The following is a 19,983-nucleotide window of genomic DNA, read 5'->3' as shown; positions in this document are numbered from 1 at the left end:
CAATTTTCAGCTTTCAACGCTGTCACACTTTGAATGACAATTGCACAGTCACATAACACTGTACCCATATAAAAATTGTATCATTTTGTTCACACAAAGAGCTTTTTGGTCATATTTAAATCACAACTGTTTTTTATTTTTTGCTAAATAAATGAAAGACAGAAAATTTCAAACACATGTTTTTCTTGGCTGTGATTATAAAATTTTGCAATAATCTTTCTTCTTCATAAATTTAGGCCAAAATGTATTCTGCTACATTTCCTTTGTGAAAATAACCCAACTCAGTGTATATTTATTCTGTAGTCCACAACCTATTGTATATAGAGTATCTGAAAATGCACTGCTTATGAGCCTCTGTGAAAGAGAACTACACAGAGGCTGAAAGCTACTGGAAGAGTGCATTCCTTGCCTGTTGAGGATTGGGGAGCCATGTACAGCCAAGGAGAACCATCTAACCACAGCTGAGATTACAAAAAAAATAAATAAAATAAACGTTTTCTTCCCAGACTATAATATAATTACTGTACAAGGTAAATACTATTGCCTTAATTTGATATTGACAGGTGCAATTAAGACAATTCACAACCTTGATTTTTGTTACATTTAAACATTTTTATTGAACTCTCCAGTATTAGTTTATTTTCTACACAGGTTATGTAACGAGCGGAACCTGGAAAGCAGTACAGCATTTTGATGAATGAGCAGCTGACCAAATCTTCAGAACTTCTTGTCCTGCAGGCAAATACGAGAGAAAAAGCAATCAGTTATAAATCCTAGATGCATTGTTATCCCAGAGTCAGACAAGACTGCCAATACCTATAATGCCATTGCTCGGCCCAGAACCCACCTCCAACCAACTATAACCCCTCATTTTTGATTCAGCAGGGAGGGGACGCGATGCATAGCATCCAACTATCTCCAATTTTGAGGGATCGTCCCCGATTTGGAACAAAGTCCCTCTGTCCTCCTCATTTTGGTCTAATCTATAGAGTTGTATATAAAATGCACTATTTATCCTTCAAAAAGTTTAGGCCTCGTTCACACCAGTGGCGGGGGGGGGAGGCAAACAAACCTGGCCCCCCTCAATAACCCCAACCGACCCCCACCCCGCTCGATTGCCTCTTTGCTTGCTCATAAACCCACACTTATCCCATCCAGGTCGTGGCTTTGGTAGCTTCCCCCCTGCACCTCCTCCCGAGTCCCAACGATCACTTCTCCTTCTAGGCCAATGGGGTATTAGGATCCCTGGCCAAATCCTGGCCAATTGGGTCCCAGGACCCAGGATGTTTTTCTGCTAAGGGGACAGGACAATTTCACTGCATCAAAGGGACGATAGACGCGGCCATGTACAGTCAAATCTTGGGCGAGAACCTCCTTCCCTCAGCCAGGGCATTGAAAATGGGTCATGGATGGGTATTTCAGCATGACAATGACCCAAAACATGCCCGAGGCAACAAAGGAGTGGCTACAGAAGAAGCACATTAAGGTCCTGGAGTGACCTAGAGAGTCTCCAGACCTTAATCCCAAACAAAATATGTGGAGGGAGCTGAAGGTTCAAGTTACCAACCGTCAGTCTCGAAACCTTAAGGACTTGGAGAGGATCTGCAAAGAGGAGTGGGACAAAATCCCTCCTGAGATGTGTGCAAACCTGGTGACCAACTACAAGAAGCATCTGACCTCTGATTGCCAACAAGCGTTTTGCCACCAAGTACTAAGTCATGTTTTGCGAAGGGGTCAAATCATTTTTCACTCATTAAAATACAAAATCAATTTATAACTTTTTTGAAATGTGTTTTTCTGGATATTTGTTATTCTGTCTCTCACTGTTAAAATAATCTGACCATAAAAATTATAACTGATCAAATCAGCAGGGGATCACATACTTTTTTCCCTCACGGTATATCAGTTTTAGGATGAAAGGAGCCAACTAAACATTTGCTTAAGGATTACAATAAGCATTCACAGACCGGGAAACAGATTCCAGCAGTTCTTTGTGCAGTCTGCAAGTGTTAAGATAAAGACATTTTTTGGGATGCATGCATTAAAGTGCATTGTGTTAAAGTGGCTGTAAACCTCTGAAACGAAAAATGAGCAAAGCTTATCCCTATAAAATGTGTAGTAGCCTCAATCTAGAGCACTTATTGTGGTTCCTACCTGCTGTCTTCAGTCTCCTATCTGCACGATTCATTTCCACAGGCTTTGCCGACACCACAGAATCCTGGGAGATGACCCTGACCCCCAGAACTTAAGGTGATTGACAGCCTCAGAGAAAGGATATCTGACAACGTATGTAGGAGGATTGGTTTCCTCTCGGTTCATCACCTGAGGCCGGTCATTTCACTATATATGTACTGGTTACAACCACTAGGAAGCCTATTCATTATGAATAGACTGCCAGAGCCAAACACCAGATCTGCACAGCATAACACAGAAGTAGCTTAGCTCTGAATATTGTAATGTACTAAAATGCATTTCACTGCCCAGGGGCATTAAAGTAAAACTAAAGGCAAAAAACTTTTCCTGGTGCCTCCATGGCAGCATAGCTGTGACAAGCTCCGCCTTGGCTCCTCCCTCAGGACCAGTGAATATTATAAAAGAAAAGGATTAGTGCACTCCCAGCATTCTCTTTTTTCCTCATACCTCATGGTCAGTGAATGGTGGTCGAACATCCCTTACCTCTGCAGTCGGCATCTTCCAGCTGGGTTCAAGCCTCTCCCAGGTGCAGTCCCTATTCTTGGGCAGCTAAATGCACTAATAAGATAGGGAGCCCCTTCTGTGGGTCTTTTGGGACAGCAGTTATCTCTTAACTAAGAGCTCCTATCTGCATTTATATACTGGCATTTGCTCAAGTCTGCAGCAGAGAAAGCAGCTCTATCCATTTTTCACTTATCCTTCCATTTCTCCCTCCTGTCATTCATTCTCTCCCGCTTTCCTTTCTTTGCATTCCTCTTTCGCTTTCTTCCTCCCCCACCACCTTCCCCTTCTTCTGATATTGTACCTTCATTTCTGGTTACTGTGGTGGGTGGTGCCCACCTCGCCGGCTTTTCTGAGTCTCTCAGCGTCTTCCTGCCCGCTCTGAGCATGCGGACATCAAGAGCGACATTTAAGGGGCGCCAGTATGTGTCACTACTGGCTGCCTCCTCCTTATTTTAAGTTCCTGTGTCCCCCGCGCTCCGGCTGCCATGTTCAGTGTCCTGTGATTGGGCGTATGGGGGTCATGTGAGGCATAGGACTGGCCTGTCCGCGATCGCTCCTGAAGTCCTGCCTCCGCACATGACCCCCATACGCCCAATCACAGTGCGCTGGCCGGACACTGAACATGGCAGCTAGAGCGCGGGGGAGAGAAGCAAAAATTTGAGCTGCCGCTGTCTTCTCCTCCTTCTACTATCTCTGGACCGATGCAGGCCAGGACAAGATGGTGAGTGAGACTCCCTCCTGAGAGTCGTGGTACTGGCCCCGAGGGGGGGGGAGAGACTGTAGGCAGGACAGTATAGTGTAGTATGGTGGTCAGTGTAGTGTAGTATGGTGGTCAGTGGTGGTCAGTGTAGTGTTATATGGTAGTCAGTGTTGTATGGTGGTCAGTGTAGTCTAGTATAGTGGTCAGTGTAGTGTAATATAGTGTAATATAGTGGTCAGTGTAGTGTAGTGGACTACACTGTCAAAACAAAAATTTGTATAAATACCCTTCTTTTTTGATGGTAAATCACTCTTTGCAGAAAGGTTACAGAAAGCCATTTCCCGGTCACAGGAGGAAAGTCAGACTTGATTCCCCAGAACTCCAAAATAAGATGTACCCGGGGATTCAGAGATGCTTACTTGCACGTACCCAAACTACAACTGTTACAGAAATATCTGAGATTTTCGGTCAACTAGGCCCATCTACAATTCCAGAGTCTCCCCTTCGGACCCTGCACTTCCCTCAGAGCCCTCACGAGGGCCCGGATCACTATCCAAGCTTCTTTATGAGAACTGGATCTCAGTTCTTATCACTAACCAAATGATATCCTTCTTTTATCAAAAGATCTAGCCCAGCTAGTGGAACACAAGTGGATGCTGTGGCCTACACTATCAAGATACGGTTGGATGGTAAATCATCAAACGAGTCATCTTTTCTCCAGTTTAGGCGCTTATTCAACACCGCAAAAGGGATGTGTCCCTGCCATCTCAGAAAGTGTGGGCGATCATTCAGAAAGTAAGAAGAGTGAGGACATGGTCCTACATAACAGCTTCGAGCTAACTCAACTTAATAGGGATTTTTGTCTTTTTGTATCCAGATGGTCCCATGGACACATGGATACCTCAGGCATCTTTTAGTTAGAAATCCTGAAGCAATGGAGCAAACTGTCTATCCCAGTTCATATATCAAACAAGTTTGATGCACAGGGGTCTGCACTAGTGGACAAAGAGGGAGATGCCTATAGAGCCACGTCCATTAAGGCATGTCTTCTGGACCAGTTACCAAAGACGCCAATGCAATAGGCTAGGAGGCACACTGCAACCAGGTGTTGGTTCAAGAGAGATGGGCGTTCAATGCGGCAGACATCGCAAATATCCTGGAAATCCAGGCGGCTTTTCTCGAATCGACAGTATTTGCTCTCTCAGATCAAGGACAATTTAGTTCTGATTCGGATAGACAATAGAACCCATCTTCATTTGGGCAGAGGGGACTCTGAAGGACCTAAGAGTAGTCTATCTTCCAGCCCACAGACACAGACGCCGATCACCTATCCCAACAAATGGTCCCTACAACCAAAGTTATTCAGTTGGATTGTGGGCCAGTGGACCTTTCCTGAACTGCATCCTTTTGCTACAGCAAGCAATACCAAGCTGCAGTGTTTTTTTTTTTTTTTCACATCTACCTCATCCTTGGGCAGAAGCAATAGATGCCCTGTCAAGTCCTTGGGCATGCAATCTAAATTAGGCCTCCTCCGGCCTCCTACCTCAAAAATTCTCTTGAGACTTGCAATATCAACAATAAACGGTGATAACAGTCCTGCCATATTTGCAGGGAGACCCATGATTCCATAGAGCAATTTTTCTTAGTGTCCAGCCTCCGGTAAATATTCCTTCGATACACTTTCCTCTGGCTCGAGGCATCACTCCCATCAGAATCCTCACAGATTGAACCTTCACATTAGAATGGTAAAACAGAGGCTTTAATCATTAGGATGTTCCTCCAGAGTTGTTTCAACTTTGCTCAAAGCACAGGAGCCTTCAATGAACAATACATGCGACAAGGTTTGGAATAAGTTTAGTTCTTTCGCGAACGACAAAACTTCAATCCTGACTACTTGACTTCCTGCAAGCAGACCTCGATTTAGGATTAAGCAAAAAAAAAAAGGACAGCTGGTGGCAATCTCTGCTGTGACAACAAGAGATGGGCCGAAGACCCTTTAACCAGTTCCCAACCAGCCGCCGCAGTTATACTGCGACAGGTTGGTTCCCCTTGGCGAACCGACGTAGCTGTAAACGGTTCGCCTTTTGACCACTAGGGGGCGCATGCAACGCCAGAGCCAATGCGCGTGCCCAGCGGTCGCGGTGACCACCGGGCACCCCCCATCGCTCCACACAGAGACAGAACATCTGTCAATGTAAACGGACAGAACTCTGTGCTGTCAGGTGTGAGGACAGCGATCTGTTGTTCACAACAAGTATAAACAACGATTGGTCTCCTCACCCAGGCAGTCCCATCCCCACCAAGTTGGAATCACTCCCTAGGTAACAGTTAACCCCTTGATCACTCCCCTAGTGTTAACCCCTTCCCGTGACATTTTCACAGTATTCAGTGCATATTTATAGCACTGATCGCTGTATAAATGCCAATGGTCCCAAAAATGTGTCAAAAGTGTCCAATCTGTCCACCAGATTGTTGCAGTCCCGATAATAAATAAAATAAATTATATATATATATATATATATATATATATATATATATATATATATATACAGTATATATGCCATAAATCTTTCCCCTATTTTTTAGACGCTATAGCTTTTGCGCAAATCAATCAATATACGCTTAATGCGATTTTTATTACCAAAATTATGTAGAAGAATATATATTACCCAAATCGAGGAAAAAATTAGCTTTTTAAAAAAAAATGGATATTTATTATTGCAAAAAGTACAAAATATTGGGTTTTCTCAAAATTGTCGGTCTTTGTTTATAGCGCAAAAAATAAAAACCACAGAGATGACCAAATACCACCAAAAGAAAGCTTCATTTGTGGGGAAAAAAAAAAGGACGCCAATTTTGTTTGGGTACAGCGTTGCACGACCTCGCAGTTGTCAGTTAAATCAACGCAGTGCCGTATCGCAAAAAAATGGCCTGGTCATTAAGTGGGCACATCCTTCTGGGGCTGAAGTGGTTAAGGTGCCATTCAAAATTACCAATACTGCAATACTTCACATCATACATTACTGTATAGCAAAATTTGTGTTTAATTCTAGAAGGATTCTTAACAGAATTCCAGTTACAAAAAGTGAATAGCCCATTAAGAGAAACCCGCCCCCCCCCCCCCCCCCAAAGAAAAAAAATAAAACTGCTAAAGTACTCCTTCGCTCACTCTGCCCCTGTAGTAATGTCTTGCTGCCACTGGAGGTCATGATTATTCCATGTCTAATGATGGCAAGTATCATTCAACCCACTCCCTCCGTGCACCGGCTGTCCTGAACCAGCCACAGGGGAACATCATCCTTCTAGCTTGGGTTCAGAGTAGTACTGCACCAAATAGTGCTCACTTTATGTGAGTGTCAATTATTGAATCAGTAAGGACAAGAGAGGAAGAGAGGCAGAGAGGAAGAACCTGTAATGTTGACTGATAGACTTCTAGAGGGTAAAAAAAAAAAGGAAGCAAGGGGACATCAGGAAGGGGTTGGAGGGTGGACAGTCAGGACTTGTCACTTGTCAAAGACTTTGGGCTCTATATGTGTGGGAAACAGATACAACTGTATGCATTATATTTTTCATATTTTTATATTTTTCATTATGATTTTACATCAAATGAAAATGGGTGCATCGCCCCGCATCGTTAATTGGCATCCTGTTTTTTTTTCTTTTATTCTGCATGTTAGAAAATATTGCATATACATAGAATTATGCTAAGGAGCCTTACTTTGTTTAGCCTGAAAGAGTGCATGGGTGGTGTAATTCAGCAGAGCCATTTTCATCTGTTAAAAAAATAGACAAATAAGATATAATGCAATACAAACAGAAAAAAATAAATAAAAACTCACCAATAAACAGTGCCAAATCTGTGTGTAAATCAGAATAGGGACATCAAGAAAAGACTTATCCAGCAGCATAGGTGTGTGCAGCCTATTGCATTAGGGTGTGCACCCCAGAGCACACACATGCCTGTATATCAGCAGAGCAGTGGACGGTTTTGGTAGTTTTTTTTTTTTTTGCAATTTATTATTGGTTTATTATTGGTTTGCAATTTGTTTTTGGAGTCCCTATGGGGGGGGGCTTTGGTGAAATATCAAGGGTCTAAACACTTGAGACAGGGAAAGGGACTGAGGACAGATTCCCCAGGCCCTTTCTCCACAGCCTCAGCTGCACTGGACAGTGAAGGAATGGGAAGTGCTCTGTGCGGAATGCAATAGTTTACTATGCTTCAGTTAAGAATGAACACAGGAGCGATCAGTACAGATCACTGTGTTCATTCAGAAAAGGAAGGGGCATGTAATTTTAATATTTACCGGCCCCTTCCCCTGCTCTCCATCCGAAAACATCCCCCGCAGCAGCCGGCGGGAGAGAAGAGGAGGGAAGCTGGGAGCACTGCAGGGAGGGAGACAGGGGGCACCAGCAAGAAGGGGGAAATTGGTAACGCACTGTTTTAAAAGGGTGTGCCTAGGCACACCCAACACACCCATGTGCGGACGTGTATGTCCAGCAGGTATACTGACTTTTTTAAAATGAGAAGCCATTGTCATAGGTTAGGGCAGGCTTGGATTATATGCCAAGTTTTTATTATTGTCTGAGTCTCCGCCGAGGAGACTTTCTGCTCAGAGACACCCAGGGCAATGCAGAGTTCAACTTCCAGGTTTTTTCCCCTCTGCTAAACATTCTCTATGGGAATTTTGTAGCTTTATCCTAAGTGGAGTCTTTTACCATGTTAGCCAAAAGGGGCATCACATATCACTTCCAATTTCTGTTGTCACAAGGAAGAAGCTAATGGGAGTGCCATCTGTACTACATTATCTTCAGTGAAAGGCAGGTGAGACATCAGGGGTCCCTGACGTCTCATTAAAGAGAACATCTTCACTAGCACACCTTGATATAGTGATAAACTTGTAATCTTGACTTTTATTCACATAAGGCAACAGGGATGTAGGCAGGTGTAGTTTGACCTCCCTTCACAGGTGGCGCTGTTCTGCAGCCACCATGTAGAGAGAGGACAGGGGGAACTCAGGTGCCTCCATAGGCGTCATCGGGTGGGCAGTTGTCCGATTGGACGCTGCTGGCCTGGATAACCTCCGTGGCCATCTTTAGTGTGGTTTAGTGCCCACAAATATTTGGTATGAATTTTTGGGTGTGCTTAGGTCAGAGACGAGGACCTGCTGGTTAGGGAGAGTGTACCTAGCATAGGGAGAGGTTCCAGTGGAGGAGGGACAGAATAGGGACTGTTCAGCAGTTCTTCAGACAGAAGCTTTTCTGCTACAGGTGCTTTGTTGCACAACTGCTTTCCAGCCACCTCCTCTGCCAGATGTTGTCGGCATTAGAGTATCACTCTCTGCAATTTCTGCACGGTTCTCTGTGTGTTGTTGGCCAGTTCGGTGTTGCCACATAGACCAAGTTCAGTGGTGGCTGGTGCTCAATATTTTTTTTGGGGGGGGCGCGCACCAACGCAACCCCCCACCCCCGTGGGTGACAGACAGAAAGGGGGTGATTTACCCCCCCATGAGATGGCATTGGGGGGAGAGGGGGAAATACAAGCTACAGTTGTACCTCCATCCCCCAGGGCTGAAATGTTCTGGATGAGGATCCCCCCTGGCTTGCTGAGACCACACACGTGCTGTTTAGCTGGGACTTCTGAGCTGACTGAGAAACTACGTACTAAGGTATGCATTCTAGTGGAGACTTTAGCCATGACATTTTACTTATGTAAGAAAAGAGCATAGGTAGACTTTTTACAGTTCCTAAGCTTCTTCCCTTACCTTTTCCTTCGCTGCAGGATACTGCTGTAACAGACAGATCCAAACTTCACCCATCATGGAGGGCTGCGTTTAGCAAACCTTAAAGGACCGAGTCCCTATTATAGGAGTTCCACTCCCTTGGACCTGTATAGCACCTCTCAGGAAAAACTTTAGGTAATGTAGCATGACCAAAAAGTCCTGGGTCCTGGGGTCCAGCCCTACAAAGAGGCATTAGAGGCAAAAACCTTGTCCTTCTTAAGTGAGGCCCGGGTACCATCCACCTTGGCCTCAGTGGTACTTTGGATGGATCCGCTCTATGGAGGCTGTTTAAATCCAGCAGGGATCCCTCCAGCTTAGACACCTCCAGCTATAACATCTTAGACACTGGGGAAAAAAACTGAGGTACTCCTAGAAGGAGGAGAGGTTATATAGGGAGTGAACTTCCTGTATTGGGTATACCAGTGTCCAGTACCTGAAGGTGCCTATATACCCATTAAGTTAATAACTATGGCTCTGTGTCCCATGATGTACAATAAAGAAATACACTTTAAAAAACTGTAAACTTTTTATATTTATGGGCTTAAAATACTCATAAATCATCTGGAATTGGGATAAAAATACAGTCTTAAAAACAGACTGTTAAGGTCACCTTTCTCGTAGTAGTCGTAGACCCGAACTGTTCTTGGCTGGAAGTTCTCCACTCTGGGTCTCATTTCTTGTGTCACAATAAAGGAGACACCTTCACTGGTCATCTGCAAAAGGTAAGCAAAAATAATCAGTTTAACCATCAAAAAAGAAAATGTGTTTTGTCCTGCACCAATTTGTAAGATTGATTAGGGGATTATGCAGAAGGGCTCTCCTCTAGTTAGGCTGCTAGGCTAAATTTTGCTTTTGGCTTTGTTGCAGTCATTGGAGCAGTGGTTGATTGTTTGTCAGGTCAGGGTTTCCTAGCTAGGGTGCTTGATTTCTTTCACCTGCTTCTGGAAGAAATTTTTAGAATGTAGGACAGGAAGCGTCAAATAGCCAGCATAAATATGTTCCAGCCAATCCCTGAGGATGGCATCTAGAAGGTGGCTTGAGGGGTGATAAAGTTTTGGGAGGCCTTGCTAGAGTATTCTACCCTGTCCAGAGAGAAGTCCAGTTCTCCTGGGGCTGCTGCTCCTGGGAGATGGCCACTGAGACAATTGAAGTCTGGGCCTCAGGATCTGGGCTGAGGGCCTGGAGGAGATTGCTAATGTATTTTTGCTGGAGGGCACTGTTTAGAAGTCCAGGTCTGGAGAAGGATCTATTATCTCCATCAGTGAAGATGTATCTATGGATGCTGGGTGGCGAGCAGCTCCTGGGACATCATGAGTAAGACCTGATTTGGGAGTGTAGTATGTGCCTGCTTCTATAAGGATATTCTGTTAAGTTTGTCCTCCCATTGATTGTTATTATCCTGGAGTAGTATCCTGTGACTTAACTCCTCTCCTGTTAAAGTTCTTCAGCAATAAATAGAAAAAAAAAAAACACATCTCCTTGGCAGAAAATTCCAAAGACAGAGGTTCAGTCTGGCAATGTTAAGGTTGGATGTCAGGACCGTTTAGCCCTCCCGATCCTTGATAGCTGCTGGTCTCATCCCAGCATCCTGGTTTTGGCTGTGATACATTCTCCCTGTTTGTTCACCTGCAAGGTGATTGATGTGGCCAATCTCTGGGTGGAGACCAAACCATATTTAAGCCAGCAAAGCCTGCAGTCTCAGGCTTGTTAGAGAGCTTGAGCACATAATACATACGTTGTTTGTCTGCCCTGCTCTGCTGTCAGGATTCCCTTGTTGACAAGCTCAGATTGTATCGACTACTGTCTGAACTCTGCCTGCCTTTTGACTAGGGATGAGCTTCGAGTTTGAGTCGAACTCATGTTCGACTCGAACATCGGCTGTTCGCAAGTTCGCTGAACAGCAAACAATTTGGGGTGTTCGCGGCAAATTCGAAAGCGCGGAACACCCTTTAAAAGTCTATGGGAGAAATCAAAAGTGCTAATTTTAAAGGCTTATATGCATGGTATTGTCATAAAAAGTGTTTGGGGACCTGGGTCCTTCCCCAGGGGACATGGATCAATGCAAAATAAAGTTTTAAAAATGGCCGTTTTTTCGGGAGCAGTGGTTTTAACAATGCTTAAAGTGAAACAATAAAAGTGTAATATTCCTTTAAATTTCATACCTGGGGGGTGTCTATAGTATGCCTGTAAAGGGGCGCATGTTTCCTGTGTTTAGAACAGTCTGACAGCAAAATGTCATTTCAAAGGAAAAAAAAGTAATTTAAAACTACTCGCGGCTATTAATGAATTGTCGGTCTGACAATACACATAAAAGTTCATTGAAAAAAATGACATGGGATTTCCCCACAGGGGAACCCTGAACCAAAATTTAAAAAAAAAATGGCGTGGGGGTCCCCCTAAATTCCATACTAGGCCCTTCAGGTCTGGTATGGGTATTAAGGGGAACCCCGCGCCAACATTTAAAAAAAAAAAAGTGTGGGGGTCCCCCTCAAAATCCATACCAGACCCTTCAGGTCTGGTATGGATTTTAAGTAGAACTCCGCTCCAAAATTTAAAAAAAAAAGGGCGTGGGGTCCCCCCAAAAATCCATACCAGACCCTTATCCGAGCACGCAACCTGGCAGGCCGCAGGAAAAGAGGGGGGGACGAGAGAGCACCCCCTCCTCCTGAACCGTTCCAGGCCACATGCCCTCAACATTGGGAGGGTGCTTTGGGGTCCCCCCCAAAGCACCTTGTCCCCATGTTGATGGGGACAAGGGCCTCATCCCCACAACCCTTGCCTGGTGGTTGTGGGGGTCTGTGGGCGGGGGGCTTATCAGAATCTGGAAGCCCCCTTTAACAAGGGGACCCCCAGATCCCGCCCCCCTGTGTGAAAAATGGTAAGGGGGTACAAAAGTACCCCTACCATTTCACAAAAAAAAGTGTCAAAAATGTTAAAAATGACAAGAGACAGCTTTTGACAATTCCTTTATTTAAATGCTTCTTCTTTCCATCTTCTTTCTGCTATCTTCTTTCTTCTATCTTCCTTCAGTTTCCTTCTCCATCTTCTTCTTCCTCTGGTTCTTCCTCCGATCCTCTGCTTCTTGCTCTGGTGTTCTCGTCCGGCATCTTCCTCCGTGGCGTCTTCTTCCCTTCTTCATTCTCGGGCCTCTCCGCATCCATGATGTGAGGCTCCCATTGATGTGTGACGCTTCTCGTCTTCTGACGGTTCTTAAATAACGGAGGGTGGGGCCACCCGGTGACCCTGCCCCCTCTGACACACGGGGACTTGACGGGGACTTCCCTGAGGCTTTCCCCATGACGTCAGATGGGGGCGGGGTTACGTAACGTAACCTCCCCATGTTGAGGGCATGTGGCCTGGTAGGGTTCAGGAGGGGGGCCCTCTCTCTCCCCCCTCTTTTCCTGCAGCCTGCCAGGTTGCGTGCTCAGCTAAGGGTCTGGTATGGATTTTTGGGGGGTCCCCACAACATTTTTTTTTTAAATTTTGGAGCAAGGTTCCCCTTAAAAACCATACCAGACCTGAATGGTCTGGTGTGAATTTGGAAGGGGACTCCCACGCCATTTTTTTTATTTTGGCGCGGGGTTCCCCTTAATAGCCTTACCAGACCTGAAGGGCCTGGTATGGAATTTGGGGGGACCCCCACGCAATGTTTTTTAAATTTTGGTTCGGGGTTCCCTTTAATATTCATAACAGACCCGAAAGGTTTGGTAATTGACTGTGGGGGAATCCCATGCCATTTTTTAAAATGACTTTTATGTGTATTGCCGGGACTGACAATTCATTATAGCCACAAGTGCTTTTAAATGACTTTTTTTCCTTTAGAAATGTCATTTTGCACGAGAAACATGTGCCACTTTACAGGCATACTATAGACACCCCCCAGGTACGAAATTTAAAGGAACATTTTACTTTTATTGTTTCACCTTAAGCATTATTAAAATCACTGCTCCTGAAAAAACTGCAGTTTTTAAATCTTTTTTTGCATTGATACATGTCCCCTGGGGCAGGACCCAGGTCCCCAAACACTTTTTATGACAATAACTTGCATATAAGTCTTTAAAATGAGCACTTTTGATTTTTCATGTTCATGTCCCATAGACTTTAACGGTGTTCGAACAAATTTTTTTCCTGTTCGCATGTTCTGCTGCGAACCGAACCGGTTGTTGTTCAGATCATCCCTAGTGCCTGACCACCTGCTTAGGGATAAGCATGATGCTGGAATGAAGAAAATGAACAAGCCGCTCACAGGATAACCACTTTTAAGTAATAGGAAACGTCCTCCCACAGCCTCACAGGTGCTGGCTCTGCACGATGAGTAGAGAGCAAAATAGAAGAGTCTGGATGGCCGCACTTCCGTGGAAAAAGCACCTTTATTGTGATAAAAGACCCAGGTCACATGAAAAATCGATACACAGGACAACTGCTAGCTAAATTGATAGCTAGCAGTTGTCCTGTGTATCCATTTTTCATGTGACCTGGGTCTTTTATCACAGTAAAGGTGCTTTTTCCACGGAAGTGCGGCCATCCAGACTCTTCTATTTTGCTCTCTACTCATGATGCTGGAATGGAACCATCATATATGGACTACCTCCTGAGGCCTAGTGTCTATGCATGGGAATTGATGCATGAGAATGGTTACTTATTTTTTGTCCCTAAATTGGACTAATATTTATGGAAACTCGCCTGGTGGCTTTTTTTGTCATCCCTTGTGTTAGGATTTGGTGGTGTTGGTCTTATGATGCTCCTTTCTGTCCCTGTGGAAATGATGGTCTACATCGACAATGCTCTTTAATGAATATACTTTAGTGTGTGCGGGACTGTGCGAGCCTGGCAGCCTCTGTACTAGCAAGGGAGACCTGGGAATATTCTCGGCAGCTCCTCTGTGGGTGAGAGTTACATTCAGATTTCACTTCAGGGCAGGACTTACATAATTTAAATACACAATGAGATGGTTTTTCATCTGTTCAACTCTGGGAAAGAGGGATTGCAGCTGCAAATTAAAAATAAAACAAATATAAGAAAACCAGGTGAGACATAGATAGACACAAGGTACAAGTCTGGTACTGAGGATATCAGATGAAACCCCTAAAGTTCACTCTACATACAACTATGGTGCACAACATCTACCTACAACTTTATTGTTTAAGAAAAAAAACAATATAGGTGTGACAGCACTGTAAAAGTGAAATAAACAATTATGGTGATAAACACTGATATTGCAATAATATGAAAAAAGTCCAAAAACATAAAATGAACGAATCCACGTTGTGCAAAAAAAAATAAATAAAATAAAATAAAATAAAATAAAAACAAGCTTGTGTGATATCTTCAGACAACCTCCATGAATGGTTAGCCGCAGGGCTCATTCCTCCAGATGAAGCCACGTGGAAGGTGGTGAAACTAGTAGAGGTGGAGCCTGGCGGTGGACTACTACTAGTGAGCAAGACTGTCATGTCATTTTTAATGCTTTTAAAATTTCATTAAATGTAAGTTCAATGCTAGCTGGGGTGGAGTGGTTTCATTTTTAACCCCTTGGATACTGCACTATAGGAGGCACTTTCTCTCATTTTTTTTTTTTTTTTTTTTTATTTTCATGTGTTGCTGAACTTACCGGTAGTCATTGTGGATTTAAAGTTTGAAGCAGCACAGTGGAAGGAGTACCTACCTGCTTTTGATTACTTTCATCCTTTGAGCCACCAAGATTCTCTGACGATCCCTGGGAGGTAATGTTTACACAGGGTGCAAGGCGTGTTTGACCCCTTGCAGGGTCGTTTAAAGGAGGTGAGCGAGCATTGCATGAGGTGGTGGGAGCACTCCATTCATGGAGGTTGTCTGAAGATGTCACACAAGCTTGTTTTTTTTTGTTTGTTTTTTTTTGTTTTTGCACAATGTGGATTAATTCATTTTATGTTTTTGGACCTTTTTCATATTATTGCAATATCAGTGTTTATCACCATAATTGTTTATTTCACTTTTACAGCCCTGTCACACCTATATTGTTTTTTACTGATTTCTGTGGGAGAACATTAGTGATAGCTGCAGTAAAAAGTTATCACTATTATATGTTTTTCTAAGTTTCACATTTTACACCATATTAGCCCATAACTACCTCAATTTTCATTTGCACTCTTCATTGTTTAAGAGCCTGCCTGATTGGCTTGTTGTGGTAAGCATCCCTATCAGTCGATAAAAAAAATCCAGACAATTATGCCAAATGTTGTGGGGCACCTGACTATATTGGCTTAGGTTTATCTATTTTAAAACCATAGCCATTAACTTGGGGTTCCCCACTCCTTCAATCTTTGTGGCTATAATGGCCACCAATCTTCAAAGGAGGCTTTCCAGGAGGTTTTGGAGTGTGTCTAGGGGGATTTGTGCTTATTCAGTCAAATACTGATGTTGGATGAAAAGACCTGGCTCATGATCTGCATTCCAATTTATCCCAAAGGTGTTTAGTAGTGTTGCGGTCAGGGCTCTGCGCAGGACACTCAAGTTACAAAGACAACAAAATGGCGAAGACACAAACACCTAGTGCATTACCTAAAAAACGTTTTATTCAAAAGACAATATAACCAACCAGAATGCATACGCTCAGAAGTGCAGTGTTAAACATGTATGCTGGAAGATGCCATGTGGAGCAAGGTTCAAATGCTCCAGCAACCTCCCGTATACTAGCAAGCTGATGTATTTCAATTCTGAGGAAGGGGGGTGCGCCCCCAAAACCCATCAGTTTTCTAGTATACAAGAGGTTGTTGGAGCATTTGAACCTTGCACCACGGGGCATCTTCCGGCTTACATGTTTAACACTGCACTTTTGTGAGTATGCATTCTATTGGGTATTGCATGTACATTTTTTGGGTAATGCGCTAGATGTTTGTGCATCCCAATTTGTCGTCTTTGTAATTTCTGTAATTTCACATTGGATTCCCCCATCTGAAGTGTAAGTGTATGGACGTGTCGCCTGTATAGCCATTTCTCTGTGGAGGACCTCTGATTGCTTTTCTTTTATGAGGATACTCAAGTTGCTCAACACCAAAACTGGTCAACCATGTCTTTATGGTGCTGGTTTTGTACAAAGTGGCACAGTCATGCTTGAACAGAAAAAGGTCTCTCTCAAAATGTTGCAACAAATCTGAAACAGTACTCTGGTCTCGATGGTCTGTAAGCTGTAGCAGTCACAATAAGTGTAAATATGTGGACAAGTGAACCGCACTGTCTCTAAGTATTGTGTTAGCAGCTGACACAGCAAAGGATCTGTTTGCAAAAGTGAAAAAAAACTATATATAAAGAAAGTCTACAGCTAATATGATGTCAAACGTGATGGACAACAAATATAACTGCGTGTGCAGTACAGTAACCCCACGTGTAAGGGAACAAAATGATGTCAAGGCACGACAAGATAGTATGATTACATCACTAGTGTAGTGACATCAGATGCTAATAGCAAAAAAAATCTATATTTTATAATGAGATCATAAAACCCCATGCAATAATATAAATCAAACTATCAAATGGTTAAAATTGATAGCAATATAGTGAAACAAAAATGTTATGTGCATTCGTAAAAGAACATCAAAGTCCATATATGACGACATGGTGACTTGAAAAACCTGGTGCAGACAGTTTGTCAGTAGATAATCCGCCACAGATGTATACAAGGCTTACCAGAAAGGTTGAACCCAAATAAGCGTATGCCTAATGAGTAAGTAAGGCTTGTGGTGTAATACACCCAGGGGGATCATTCAACAGTGCAAACGGTATCCAATGGAAGAGAAAAAATTCTATGGTCCTTCACAGTACTTTTCATGTGGATGCCCACCAAAGGGGTAATGGCCAGAGGATAGATCGGAGAATTTTCCTCCCGGCTATATGTTTATAAGGAAGAATAGGCCACATAGTGTAATTCCATTTTGATAAAAAACATTTAATGTATATAAAGGAATACTCACATTTCATGAAGATAAAAAGCGCTTTGCAATAGTGGGATGGAAAAGTGACGCAGTGGCATCAGCAGAGTCCATCCCCCGTTGGGGACTGCATCACTTTTCCATCCCACTATTGCAAAGCGCTTTTTATCTTCATGAAATGTGAGTGTTCCTTTATATACATTAAATGTTTTTTTATCAAAATGGAATTACACTATGTGGAATTTGAGCACTTTAACTATCTTTTATGCTGCACCCAGTAGCCTGCCCCCGTAATGTTCCCACAACAAATCCCTTATGACGCTTTGCCAGGTATAATTCTGCCACATGGTATTAGGAACGATACCTTAGAAAGAGAACGGTATTCCATTATATATCCTGATAAGAGAGGGATGTCTATCACAGCCATGTTGGACGTGTTCTGAATACCATGATAGCTGAGAAAAGAAAAAGTAAAGCAATAAGCGCAAGTAACAAAAAAAACAAACAAACAAAAAAGACTCTACAAAGGACTTGTTCCCGTGTCTTAACTTTGTATTGGAGCCTTGCATAGAGCCAACTTTTACAAAACAGTTGCAGAGCTTTCAGCAAGTTTTGTTGAAGGCTTTAAAATACCCTTTAGCTCTGGTTTGGGGATGTTAAGCACAGATCTTAATGAAAGTGCTGACTGTCACAACACATTTATACAGCTGTCTGTCCAAAAACAGCAAAGTGGTGGATGGTCATTTATCCTATGCCATTTATAAATGGCACTGGATAAAGCACCACCGGGCAGTTACTGCACCCATTAATACCAGTGAAGTGAGCAGTCCTCAAGCTGGAAGGAAAGATGAATGAATCAATGAGTGCAAGTACCCCCTCCCCCCTCTCCTATACATTCTACACATTAACCCCTTCATCTTAATTCGCCAACTGTATGCAACCCGTTCACCTTGTTTGTCCGTGTATGCACTGTATCTAGTGCACCATTACCAAGCTTCATGTTGTAACCCTCTTAATCACAGCATGTTGCTTGATTTCCAAAAATTAGATCACCTTGGTGGTGTCTACTTTCCAATAGGGATGAGCTTCGTGTTTGAGTCGAACCCATGTTCGACTCGAACATCGGCTGTTCGATCGTTCGCCGAATTGCGAACGTTATGGGCCGTTCGCGCTAAATTCGTGTGGCGCGTCACGGCCCATAATTCACTGCGGCATCGCAGTGCATTGCTGGCTGATGATTGGCCAAGCATGCACTATGACCCGCATGCTTGGCCAATCACAGCGCCGTCAGTAGAGAGAGCTGTAATTGGCCAAAGCCAGGGTGGCTTTGGCCAATTATGGCTCAGGGGATTTAGTACACACCCCACACTATATAAGGCCGCCTGCACGGCGGCCCTGTGTAGTGTGTGTTCCGGTGTGCTGAGAGATAGAGAGAGAGAGACAGTGTCATTTGATTTGAGTTAGATAGATTAGGCAGAACAGTCAGTCAGTTAGCTGCACTTACAGTGTATTGTGTATATATATGCATCCCAGGTGTTGCATATATATATATACACTGTATTCAGTTTAGCTAGATCCGTTCCTGTTATCTTCTATCTAGACTATTTACATTTAATGCAGTGCGTCCTGCTCACAGTGTTCAGCTAGATCCGTTCCTGTTATCTTCTAGACTATTTACATTTAGTGCAGTGCGTCCTTCTCACAGTGTTCAGCTAGATCCGTTCCTGTTATCTTCTAGACTATTTACATTTAGTGCAGTGCGTCCTGCTCACAGTGTTCAGCTAGATCCGTTCCTGTTAAATTCCTACTGACAGGCAGGCTTGTCTGGTTACAGTATATAAAGCTACCTGAAGAAAATTACAGGTGTTCTATTTGATCCTATTAGTACCACGGTCAGGCAGCTAGACTATTTACATTTAGTACAGTGCGTCCTGCTCACAGTGTTCAGCTAGATCCGTTCCTGTTATCTTCCTACTGACAGGCAGGCTTGTCTGGTTACAGTATATAAAGCTACCTGAAGAAAATTACAGGTGTTCTATTTGATCCTATTAGTACCACGGTCAGGCAGCTAGACTATTTACATTTAGTACAGTGCGTCCTGCTCACAGTGTTCAGCTAGATCCGTTCCTGTTATCTTCCTACTGACAGGCAGGCTTGTCTGGTTACAGTATATAAAGCTACCTGAAGAAAATTACAGGTGTTCTATTTGATCCTATTAGTACCACGGTCAGGCAGCTAGACTATTTACATTTAGTACAGTGCGTCCTGCTCACAGTGTTCAGCTAGATCCGTTCCTGTTATCTTCCTACTGACAGGCAGGCTTGTCTGGTTACAGTATATAAAGCTACCTGAAGAAAATTACAGGTGTTCTATTTGATCCTATTAGTACCACGGTCAGGCAGCTAGACTATTTACATTTAGTACAGTGCGTCCTGCTCACAGTGTTCAGCTAGATCCGTTCCTGTTATCTTCCTACTGACAGGCAGGCTTGTCTGGTTACAGTATATAAAGCTACTTGAAGAAAATTACAGGTGTTCTATCCCAGCTTAGTGCAGCTACAGGCCATTAGTATGTCTGGAAGGCCAAGAAGGAGAGGCAGACAGTCACAAGCCAATAAGAGAGGGCAAGCAGGCTCTGTGTCTAGTGCTGGTCGTGGAGACGATGCATCCTCATCAGCACGTGGCCATGGGACACGCTTGGCCTTTTTTTCGGCAGCTGGCCTTGTTGAGCCGCAACATGCGGAAGACTTGGTCGAGTGGATGACCAAGCCGTCCTCATCCTCCTCATCCTCTCTCACCCATGCCCAGGGTGCTTTGTCTGGCAAAGCAGCGGCCTCTTCCCTCAGCTCAATGTCATCAGTGACTCCTTCCCTAGCTCCACCATGTCCTCATGAGGATTC

General features: G+C 43.7%; 1 protein-coding gene across 1 annotated transcript in view; it reads right to left on the bottom strand.

The window, feature by feature from the left end:
- Positions 1-642: 642 nt before the first annotated feature.
- The window catches only part of LOC141105636 (alpha-2-macroglobulin-like), a 177,842-nt gene continuing 158,501 nt past the window's right edge, over positions 643-19,983 (bottom strand). Inside the window, exons 32-36 of the mRNA XM_073595601.1 lie at positions 17,449-17,539; positions 14,105-14,167; positions 9,788-9,890; positions 7,116-7,170; positions 643-732 (exon numbers count right to left, since the gene is read on the bottom strand). Of these exons, the coding sequence (XP_073451702.1) occupies positions 7,121-7,170; positions 9,788-9,890; positions 14,105-14,167; positions 17,449-17,539 (307 nt within the window). The 3' untranslated portion in view covers positions 643-732; positions 7,116-7,120. The remainder of the gene's footprint in view (positions 733-7,115; positions 7,171-9,787; positions 9,891-14,104; positions 14,168-17,448; positions 17,540-19,983) is intronic.

This window comes from Aquarana catesbeiana, linkage group LG08 (assembly GCF_042186555.1).
Source record: "Aquarana catesbeiana isolate 2022-GZ linkage group LG08, ASM4218655v1, whole genome shotgun sequence".
NCBI classification, from domain to species: Eukaryota; Metazoa; Chordata; class Amphibia; order Anura; family Ranidae; genus Aquarana; species Aquarana catesbeiana.
The sequence above is the reverse complement of the archived record's forward strand: the minus strand, read 5'-3'. Positions and strand labels throughout refer to the sequence as shown.